Source organism: Rattus norvegicus, chromosome 2, assembly GCF_036323735.1.
Source record: "Rattus norvegicus strain BN/NHsdMcwi chromosome 2, GRCr8, whole genome shotgun sequence".
NCBI classification, from domain to species: domain Eukaryota; kingdom Metazoa; phylum Chordata; class Mammalia; order Rodentia; family Muridae; genus Rattus; species Rattus norvegicus.
In genome coordinates this window covers 162161837-162174060 of record NC_086020.1, presented here as the reverse complement: position 1 = coordinate 162174060, position 12224 = coordinate 162161837, and the positions used below count along the sequence as shown (strand labels likewise).

The 12224-nt window shown below is 35.6% G+C and overlaps 1 protein-coding gene across 14 annotated transcripts in view; it reads left to right on the top strand.

The window, feature by feature from the left end:
• Zbbx (zinc finger, B-box domain containing) overlaps positions 1-12224 on the top strand; it is a 111287-nt gene that overhangs the window by 71478 nt on the left and 27585 nt on the right. For all 14 annotated transcript variants that reach the window (NM_001029922.2, XM_063282111.1, XM_063282109.1 and 11 more), the window contains 3 exons: positions 53-132; positions 1813-1952; positions 5174-5271. In NM_001029922.2, coding sequence (NP_001025093.2) covers positions 53-132; positions 1813-1952; positions 5174-5271 — 318 coding nt within the window. The remainder of the gene's footprint in view (positions 1-52; positions 133-1812; positions 1953-5173; positions 5272-12224) is intronic.

The window sequence follows — 12224 nt, the reverse complement described above, 5'->3', positions numbered from 1 at the left end:
GTATAATGAATTTATTGAACATATTAACATTATGTAACATGCATTTACTAAGACTCATGGAGCAGAATTTGAAGACCCAGGGGTTGCTGTGCCTTATAGAGTTGAATTGGCTGACTCAGAGAGTCAACTAAGGTAAGTTCTTTCCATTCTGATTGTTTCCTTTTTAAACACCAATCACAACAGGCTGGGTTGGGGTAGAATAAAAAAGCATTTGCATGCACACACAAGGCAATAGGGTAGATCTGAGCTACAGTGTAGCTGGAAATAATAATAAAACATTGAAGTATAGCCATGCCAATATCATCCATTTCTCTAGCTGGAAAATTCATGGTTTGTAAGTGTTTATTAATGTTACTTGAGTCCTGTAGCAATTTGTACACATTATTTTAATTTAGTCATTTATAAAACAGTAAAGTTGCAGTTATTCCTAGGAATTTAGTGACTGTTAGCTTTTAGAATAGCTTTCCAAGTTGGATATAATGTATATTAACTCATTTTCTAATAAAAACATTTTGACTGTACTTTATTAACTCTAAAATAAGAACTTACATAAATGATCAGGTTCAAGAGCTTCTCTAATACTGTTCTTTAGGCAAGAACTAATACATGATTGTCAGTAGAAGTATAGTAGCAATTTGTAATTTTGTATGCTTTTTGTCATTTTCATATGTTTGTTCAAAATTATCTTTTGTCTTAGTAAAGTTAAAAGTAATCCCTTTCTGTGAACTGTTGGATTTTTCTTGTTAATAACAAATGCTCAATATGCCTCAATAGTGGGATCCAGCTCCTATTGTTCAACCCTTCTACTAGACCTTGGTTAAGACCAACTTCTACCCTTCCCAGTATATCACAGTAGCTCTAAGTATAAGTGGTGCCTTTGAATCCCAGACAAATATTTGTCTGGATGTAGGGTCTCAAATAATGAACAGCAGAGGTGCAGTTGTTTTTCTTTAAGGAAATGAATGAATGACATTTCTGCTTGCTATTTTTAAGAAATTATTTAGTTATCTATAGTTTGGTGCATACACACACACACACACACATACATATATGCATGTAAAGAAAAGATCAGAGGACAACTTGTAGGAATGGGTTCAATTTTTCTACCATATATGTTTTTGGGGATTGAGCTTGGGTCACAAGACTTGGTAAGAAGTCTCCTCCTACATACAATCATCTCACCATCCCCTATTTTGTTTTTTAATATACATTATCCAATATCTTCTTGTGTCAAGTAAGGCGGTAAAGAAAATTCCCATTATGATTTGGCATTAGTTTTAAAGTATTAGAAGGTAAATCCAAGACTGTCCTATCTTTTTATTTGAATCACAAATGACAGATTGTGTTAACTGTAATCCATGAGTGTTGCGATTATATTATCTTCATAGAAATCATGTGTTGCTTAGTCTGGAGTGAATGTAACAGTACAGCCGGGTACACAGATAATATCCATTGTTGATAACTGAAATGTACTATTACATACTACTTTTAACCTCCACCACTGAATGGAGCAGATTCATTCCTGAGACACCATGATTGTAATTCTATGAAACTAAAATGTTCCTGAAAAATCTAATACATCAAACATATCTATATATTATTAAATAGGAAATTTCGATTGAGATTTTTGCAACATACTTGCAATTAATTATGCCAAATATCTTTGTCTATAATGGCACTTGTTTGTATTCTATAGAATGTCTACAAAAATGTAAAACTAGTATTAAATTATAACCTTATGTAACTAGTGAGCCAGAACGTTCAGACCATTGCTTTCAACACTTTCTTTGTGCTTGTCCCTAAACATATAAGTTCTACATTTCCGGATTATCAGACTTGCTTACCAGGTGAAAATGATATCCATCACCACCTTATTTTCAACAAGGGAAAAGCAGACCTCTTAAGTATGTGTTTGAGAACAAATTCTGGGCACCACAAGGATGAGTTAAAAGGTAACATTTTGTTCTCTGCTTAATATATTTTAATAATAAAGATTAGTAATTTAATAAAAACAATAGCTGTGGTGGTTGAGGAACATGTTGCTTATTATTCTGTTCATTACAAAACAAAAGATGAGGAGTTGGAAGAAAATCGATTGAAAGTATATAATTCTCTTGAAAATAATCTTTTCAATCAACAGATGACAGCATTGTATTTATAAGCAAACACAGTCAATGTAATTCTATTTACAATTTATTATGAAGTAAACTGGAATTTTGAAGTCACACAGAAAAAGTTTTAGTGGTAAAAGTGTGATGAGTGTCTCCCTGTACAATTAAACAGCTCCTTATAATATCACATTGGATGTAAAGTTTGTGTTAGAAACCCTAAGCCTAAAAATTTGGTTTTTATTTCTGTGGTATCCTCCATTCTAGATATTTGTACTTTGTAGATCTGAGTGCTGTATGGAAATTTTGGGCTTTTCTGAATTAAGATTTAAGATCACTATCTAGAGAGTCACACTGCAGTGCCCTGACCTGGTAGTCAATTTTCATATCTGCCCTTGAACCTCAGTCACCTTAAAATGTCAACTTTCTCTGACATGCTTTTACTAATTGATGATTTAGTTACTGGATAATTTTAAAGCTTCTTTTCAAACACTCTGTTTTATAAACCTAAGATTTTTCAGGAAACCAGTAGGTATATCTTTCTGAAAAAGATGATCCATACACGTGGGCATTTTTATAAAGTAACTGATTTAAATCTTTTGATAACCTGATTTGCCAGCAGAAGATGAGGAATAGCAGTACCTTCATAGCAGTCCTATCAGTCCTGGTATTGCCCATATGAACTGTATATGCACATTGGAACTTGTCACTTTGAACTCACATTTAGTTGGTATTGTTGTGCCAAGTTAAAGCCACCCTTTCAATTGTTTTTGAGAAAATTGTGAATGCAAATAGTTGTCTCTTACTTCAAAGATATTTAAACATGTTTATTGTTTAGAGATGCTTTTTCTTTACATCAATGTTGAGCAGAAATTGCAAAGCACCAAAGGATTTCCTTTGCACTCACATTAAACTATAAAAAATATTCTTCTGTGTCTAAGTTTTAGCAGTTATGAGGATAGCTTCTTCTAAAACCCAAGTATGAGTTAATATTCTGTTACTCTGATAAAATACTCAAAGAAGGTTGGGAATATAGGATTTATTTTAGATTAGAGTCACAGAAAGGATACAGTCCATTGTGACAAAGAAGACATGAGAGCAGGATCCCCAGCAGTCAAAGGATCAGAATCATCACATTTCGTATATACACAGGGAGGAGAGATGAAAAACAAGAAGTGAGGCCAGGCTATAAAATCTCAAATCCCATACCTACTGCTGTTCTCCCTCCCTGAAGGCTCTACCTTTTAACAGTTTTATAACCTTCCCAATCAGGTGGAGACAAAGTGTGCATACATATTAGCCTGTGGATGACAGTTCATACTGAAGCCACATTTCTACCAAAGTACTGAGACATTGTCCATTTCCACAGGAAAAGAGAATTCCTTTTGCTGCAGTGTTTAATGTGGTTACAATGTCCAGCTCCAAAGTGAAATCTGACATTTAACATTTCTTGATATATTTACTTACTATTTGTATATGATTTGGGTGTATGAGTATGAACATGTGCTATGTGTGCCTCTCTCTCTCTCTCTCTCTCTCTCTCTCTCTCTGTCTGCCTGTGTGTGTGTTGGTAGTGATAGGTTTTCAACCTATATCTCTGTATATATCATATACCCACTCTGCATCAGTTTAATGAAATATTTATTCACATTTTGCTCATTTTAGTTGTCATTTTGTCCATTGTGTTTGTTTTTCTATTATAGAATTCTGAGAGTTCTGTCTATAGTTTGTATAATACACATTCTCAGATGTATTTCCCCAAATATTTTCTCCTATTGCCTTGCTTCTATCATTGTACTCCTAATAGGATTCATTACAGAGCATGCTGAAAGGTTTTCAGCAGTAGTATCTTTCAGTCTTGCAAAATATTATTGATATTATCTATAAAATTTTCAATGTGGATGCCATCTTTTATTTTATCATATCATATTTTTATATTTGGATCTTTCTATGGGATAAGCATTGTTGATATTACACCATATTTACAGCCTGATGTTATTATAGGAGTACATCTCCTATACATGTTTATTTCATTTCATAATTTTTCTCATTTTTATTAAATATACCAGTTTGAAAGATAATTTCCATATGAAGACTATTATACGGAATCTTCCTCATGTTACATAATTATTGGGTAATGACAGGCAACACTTCATTGCTATAACATAGAATTTATACCGGAGAAGTGTTTATTAAATTCTCTACTATTTTACATAATCTATCATCAAATAGAAGTATTTATTTTGGAACAAAAGTAAGAGTTGAACAGCTTAAGTTCTATCCAATACAAATAATGGTTGGTGTGCTTTACAGTGAAATTAATTTGGTGGTAAAATCCTTAAAATATTTTGAATCCTCAGAGCATCTTGTCTAGTTCTTTGCCACACTGGGTTCAAATTAGTCACATACAGAGTTTGATGGAAGGGGATGACAGACTGTGTTGCCTGAGCTTCAGTTCAGGGTCTAATTGGTTGAGGTCAGGCTATACACTGACAATTTTAAAGAACAGCAGATGATTCCTGCCTGCAGCCCAGTACAAAACAGTGAAGTAAATGAGGAGACTTGGAGCACATGTAATGAGGTAATGGCTAATATTGCCCTGCTCATTTTGTATCTTGGGACTAAGATATTCCTGCCACGCTTTCCTTTTTGCGCCCTCATTACTGCTGTTTTATCCAATTGACTCCCTTTGCCCTACCTTAACAAAATTTGAACTGATAAAATGGAATATGGAAATGTGTAAACAAGGTTTAATAAAGGAAGATTTATATATAAAACATTTTAACCATCGGAGTCCCCAACTGTTGGACTTTTGGTTTTTGAACAACATAATCAATTATTTTTAATGTATTTATGGATTTTTCAAAGACAGATTTTGGCAACATTGTGAAGTCTGATATTTATTTTGATGAGTTCAAAAAAATAGGAGATACCACTTCTTTCGAGAAAAATGAAACAGAGAAAAATATAGACCCCCAAAATAAAAAAACACCCTGTTGATTCCTGCATGTCACTTGAAAGCAAGGGTTCCTTGTCAACTATAGATTTATCTACATCTTTCACAGAGGAGATTTCATCTCAAGACATCAACACATCATTGGAATGCAGTAAACAAAATGAGAGGTCAAACTTTGAAGATTCAAAGACTACAAAACCACCACTGGTAAATACACCTTATACTCATTGCATTAATGCTTTATAAGGACGTTCTTGAGAAAATGATGTTTTGGTATACTACATACTAAAAGGATACTTTCTACTGATGGTCAAATGTGCTGTTTCTTAAGGTGATAAGTAAAGAATGACTAATATGGAAACTGACAGTAGAGGTTACATACAACACATTCTTTTTTTTCTGTTTTTTTTTATCTTTATTAACTTGAGTATTTCTTATTTACATTTCGATTGTTATTCCCCTTCCCAGTTTCTGGGCCTACAACACCCTAGCCCCTCCCCTCTCCTTCTATATGGGTGTTCCCCTCCTCATCCTCCCCCCATTGCTACCCTCCCCCCAACAATCACTTTCGCTTCAGGTTCAGTCTTGGCAGGACCCAGGGCTTCCCCTTCCACTGGTGCTCTTACTAGGATATTCATTGCTACCTATGAGGTCAGAGTCCGGGGTCAGTCCATGTATAGTCTTTAGGTAGTGGCTTAGTCCCTGGAAGCTCTGGTTGCTTAGCATTGTTGTACATATGGGGTCTCGAGCCCCTTCAAGCTCTTCCAGTTCTTTCTCTGATTCCTTCAACGGGGGTCCTATTCTCAATTCAGTGGTTTGCTGCTGGCATACGCCTCTGTGTTTGCTATATTCTGGCTGTGTCTCTCAGGAGCGATCTACATCCGGCTCCTGTCGGTCTGCACTTCTTTGCTTCATCCATCTTATCTAATTGGGTGGCTGTATATGTATGGGCCACATGTGGGGCAGGCTCTGAATGGGTGTTCCTTCAGTCTCTGTTTTAATCTTTGCCTCTCCCTTCCCTGCCAAGGGTATTCTTTTTCCTCATTTAAAGAAGGAGTGAAGCATTCACATTTTGATCATCCGTCTTGAGTTTCGTTTGTTCTAGGGATCTAGGGTAATTCAAGCATTTGGGCTAATAGCCACTTATCAATGAGTGCATACCATGTGTGTTTTTCTCTGATTGGGTTACCTCACTCAGGATGATATTTTCCAGTTCCATCCATTTGCCTATGAATTTCATAAAGTCATTGTTTTTGATAGCTGAGTAATCTTCCATTGTGTAGATGTACCACATCTTCTGTATCCATTCCTCTGTTGAAGGGCATCTGGGTTCTTTCCAGCTTCTGGCTATTATAAATAAGGCTGCTATAAACATAGTGGAGCACGCATACAACAAATTCTTAAAAGATAAATGCCATTTTAACAAGCATTTTTTGTGTGTGTAACAAATGATACTACAGAACCACCACAGAGACTTATCAAGAATAATGGTGCTTTTTCAAATGGTACTTATGAAGAATAGAGTATAGTGCATTCTATAATATATTTGCATATTTTTACATATGTAAGTGCATACATATATGCATGCCCACACTCACACACCACACACACACACACACACACACACACACACACACACACACACATATATACACACATTTATTATTGGGAGTGATATCAGTTCAGGTGCAGAGAAAATGACCACTACCTGTAATGTAGGTAAAGAACGTCATTTTTTCATGAATATGGCTAAGGAGGAAATAGTGGAGAAAGAAAAAGAAGCTCATTCTTGTACTCATGCCAAATTGCAAAATCTTTATTTTACATATAGGAAGTCTTCTGTAGTTATAATTATTAATAACAAAATTCTTGGAAATTAGATAAACCAACTTTTTATCAGTACTTAAATTTAATTTTACAGTCATTTTATGCAGTCTAAACTAAACCAAAAATCATAACATATGGGAGAATGAAATGAGCATGATCATTTGTTTTGGCTCAGGTTGTTTTTGTTGTTGTTGCTGTTTGTTTTGGCACTGTCCTACGAAAACACAGTGTCTTTGAAACATGAAAATGATATTGAGATTTCTTCAAAATCCAAGATTGGACATCTGTTCAGATACTGAGGAATGGAAGTGGTATTAAGAGAAATAATATCATGCGCATTAAGATGAGAGAAAACTGGTCAGGGTAGATTTGGGGCAGGTCAATAAGGTATCTGACATGAGAAATGGAACATTGAACCTATAATTTTGCACAGGTGTATATGTACCTAACCCATTGCCTGCAATTTCCAAAGATATATACTAATGTTGATCATTCCTAGAGATGCCCTGATGTACAAGGAGAATGTAAACCCAATTCTTTTCCAGAATGAAACTCACAAAAATTACCCAGCAGCAGTTTCCCCTTCACATGAATGTCCCACTTCACATGAATGTGTCTTCCAACTGTCTCATTGAAGAAATCAGTAGATTATGCTGTCTATTTTCAACAAAGAACAAACATGAGAATTCATGTTCCTACTTTTAGCAGAACATTGTGATGATGGTTTGATGTATCTATTCATATAGGGAAGGAATCCTACACTTAGGGAATGACAGTTCTTCTGTGGGCAGTGAATCTATCCTCATCTATCCTTACGATGCTCAGTGGAAAATGGCTCACGGATATTAGCCATTCTGACTGGTCTGAGGTGGAATCTTAGGGTTATTTTGATTTCCATTTTCCTGATGACTAAGGATGTTGAACATTTCTTTAGGTTTTTCTCTGTCATCCTAGATTCGTCAGTTGAGAATTATTCGTTAGCTCTGTATCCCATTTTTTAGTAGGGTTATTGGTCCTCTGGACTGTAGCTTCTTGATTTTTTTGTATATATAGGTTATTAGCTTTCTATCAGATGTAGAGACTGTATCCTGTGGTTAAGCACAGACCCCCCCCCCGGTTGAGAGATGGGGCCACCCGCCCATTTCCAAAAATTTATTCCAGAATTGCTCCCTTCTAATGAAATAAAGGGACAGAATGGAGCAGAGACTGAAGAAAGGCCATCCAAAAACTGCCTGAACTGGGGATCTAACCCACATGCAGACACCAAACCCAGACACTATTGCTGATGTCAAGAAGTTCTTCTTGATAGGACCCTAATACAGCTGTCTCCTGGGAGGCTTTGCCAGAGCCAGACCAATACAGATGAGGATGCTGGTAGCCAACCATCGGACTGAGCATGGGGACCCCAACGGAGGAGTTAGGGGAAGAAATGAAAGAACTAAATGGGTCTCCAACCCCATAGGAAAAACAATATTAATCAAACAGACATCCCTTCCCCAGAGATTCCAGGGACTAAATCACTAACCAAAGTGGACACATGGAGGGACCCATGGCTCCAGCTGCATAGCAGAGGATGGACTTGTAGCACACCATTGGGCAGAGAGGCCCTGGGTCCTGTGAAGGCTGGACACACTCCCCCAGTATAGGGGAATTCCAGGGTGCAGAGGCTGGAGTGGGAGGTTGGGTAGGGAGCATCCTCACAGAAACAGGGCGAGATGCAATGAGATGGGAGGTTTTCAGGGGGTAAACCAGGAAAGGTGATGACATTTGAAACGTAAATAAATAAAATATCAATAAAAATTACAAGATTAACACCAAAAAGAAAGAAAATGGCTCAGGGTACTGATGTGAATGGCAGCATTCTAACATCAAATGTATTTGTGAAGAAAAAATAAAGCCAGACCTTAGAATAAATTGTGTGGTGTCTTGTGTCAGTGTCCATAAAACCATAAAAGGTTCACAGATGATTTAACTCTTAAACTACCAAGTTTTTTTCTCTCTGTCCCCTCTTTCTTCTCAGAAAGAAAAGTTAATTACTAGAAAATGTGTACAGATGGTTCCTTATCATGTTGCTGCTTACAAATTTTGTCATTTATTTTGTTAAGGCAACACACATTTACTAGAGCCATATTTCAAATTTGAAGTTTATTGTTTGTGGTCTTGTAATATTTACTAGGTTACACAGTCATGTCTAGTTGATACCCAGATAAAGAATAGTTTTTTAAAACACTTGATAGCTCGAGTGTTTTAAACACATTTTCAAAATACAATACTTTTAAATTAGTTTACTAGTGTATAAAGCCACTTTGAGCAAAGGAGAATATATAGTCATGAATGGAAGAAACTAGGTGAAAAGCAATGAATCACATGCCTGGCACAAAAGTAATGGAAAATAAATAATAAGGTAAATGCAATGTGTTTATAAATAAATAGTGATGATAAAAAAGATATAAGATATAAAAATTAAGTTATACCAATGCTAGAATTTCTTATTTATATAAAAAGATTAATAAGACAATTCTAGATATATGTGCCTGAAAAGAAAGTATAAACATTTATACATTGAGTCAAACTGAAATATAATATAATTTTAAACTGTTATTATACTGATGTATTATTCAAATAATTCAAAACTCTGAAAAGTGGCATGGATTTTCTATAAATATCACTTATGAAAGTTATTATTAAATTATTGTGAATGAATTTATGAATCTAAAGAGACAGATGTCATTCACCATGGTTTGATTGTGTTTTCCAAAGTTTCAATGTTGGAAACATAATACCCTGAGCAAGAAATATTAATGTAAAGAAGAAGAGTATATAGTGCATTGATCAAGTTAAGTGTGCTCTGCTTATGACTGGCTTGCTGTTGTATTACCAGGAGTCTCTTCAATAATGGGAGTGTTTGAGATTAGCCATCAGAAGTGTTCAATAATGGGAGTGTTTGAGATTAGCCATCAGAAGTGTTCAATAATGGGAGTGTTTGAGATTAGCCATCAGAAGTGTTCAATCATGGGAGTGTTTGAGATTAGCCATCAGAAGTGCTGGTGCGTTACAGTTTGAAGAATGGATTCTTGCTTTCAGATATTCAATGTGTTAACTATAAGCTGCTGATTAGCAAAGTGATAATTTCCTTGGCAAAAATCATCTTATATTAAAGCATAAAATTCACATTCAAGAATAAAGAGTAATTTTGGCTGCGATGTTTCCTAAAAGTCAAATTAAGCGTAAGGTTGTTCATTTTGGAATTTTGTCTTTGGAAAGAAAAACTACCTTTTGAATTATGCAGTAGGTTTTTTGGCTATACTGTGAGTGAAAATTGGAGGTCCTTGGTTATTATTCTGGTTCTGAAACTGTCTATAGTGAACTTTATAAATTTGAGAAAATATAGTGCAAAGAAAAGTATCACCATAATAAATTTCCATAATCTAAATTCAGAGTTTAGAAAATGATTTTTAGATTGGCAATGGCATGACCTGTGTATGTTAGAGCTGATCAATATCTGGGAGTGCTATAAACAATGTCCTAGAAATTGGAGTCAGATTCCTGAATGACATGCATTGCTGGTTGCCAGCCTATCTTAGGATGTTTAAATGCCATCTTTATCTGCATTTGGAGTTATAAATATCACTTCATGGTATTAAATCTTTTGCAACAAAGTATATTTGAACATTAATTCTATTGATCACAGAATTACTAATTATTGATGATTACTATCACTGTATCTGAAATCTATCCAAAGGTCTTGCTCATCAATTACTTGTTTCTTCCTAGGATTCATACTTTAAAAAATGGGTCTAGCTAAGTATATGTTCTGGCTATTCTTATATCAATTTGAAAAAGATACAGTTATCTGAAAAGAGGGAATCTTAATCTGGAATATGCCTCTATAAGACCAATCTTTGAGGAATTTTTTAATTAGATATTTTAAATTTAAATTTCAAATATTATTCCCTTTTTGGGTTACCCATCCATAAGCCGCCTATCCCATTCTCCTCACCATTCTTCTATAAGGGTGTTCCCCCTCCCCAATCACCTCCCTTCCCACCTCCCGACCCTGACATTCCCCTACACTGGGTGTGCAGTGTCAAAGTTTGGCAGGACAAAGGATTCTCCTACCACTGGTGCTCAACAAGGCTATCTTCTGCTACATATGTAGATGGATCCATGGGTCTGTCTGTGTGTATGGTTTCGGTAGTGGTTTAGTGCCTGTGAGTTTTGGTTGGTTGGTATTGTTGTTCTTAAGGGATTGCAAGCCCCTTCAGCTCCTTCAATACTTTCTTGAATGCCTCCAATAGGGACCCTGTTTTCAGTTCAATGGTTTGATGCTAGCATTCACCTTTGTATTTGTCACACTTGGCTGAGAGTCTAAGAAGACAACTATTATCAGGCACCTGTCAGTATGCACTTCTTGGCTTCATCAATATTCTCTAGTTTTGGGGGCTATATATATACATATATATATACATATATATATACATATATATATACATATATATATGAATATTTTTGTTCCCCCTGTTAAGGAGGACTGAATCATCCACACTTTGGTGGTCCTTTTCCTTGTTATTCATGTGGTCTGTGGTTGTATCTTCGAGCTTTTGGGCTAATATCCACTTATCAATGAGTGCATACCATGTTTTTTTTGTGATTGTCTTACCTCACTCAGGATGATATTTTCTAGTTCCATCCATTTGCCTATGAATTTCATAAAGTCATTGTTTTTGATAGCTGAGTAGTACTCCATTGTGTAGATGTACCACAGTTTCTATATACATTCCTCTGTTGAAGGGCATCAGTGTTCTTTCCATCTTCTGGCTATATTAAATAAGCCTGCTATGAACATAGTGGAACATGTGTCTTTGTTATATGTCGGGGCATCTTTTGGGTATATGCCAAGGAGAGGTGTAGCTGGGTTCTCAGGTAGTACAATGTCAAATTTTCTGAGGAAAATTCAGACTGATATCCAGAGTGGTTGTACCAGTTTGCAATCCCACCAACAATTGAGGAGTGTTCCTCCTTTCCACATCCTAGCCAACATCTGTTGTCACCTGAGTTTTTGATCTTAGCCATCTGACTGGTGTGAAGTAAAATCTCAGAATTGTTTTGATTTGCATTTCCCTGATGACTGAGTATGTTGAACACTTCTTTAGGTGTTTCTCAGCCATTCGGCATTCCTCAGCTGTGAATTCTTTGTTTAGCTCTGCACCCCATTTTTAATACATTTATTTAGCTCTCTGCAGTATAATTTCTTGAGTTCTTTTGTATATTTTGTATACTAGCCCTCTATAGGGTATACGATTGGTAAAGATCTTTTCCCAATATGTTGGTTG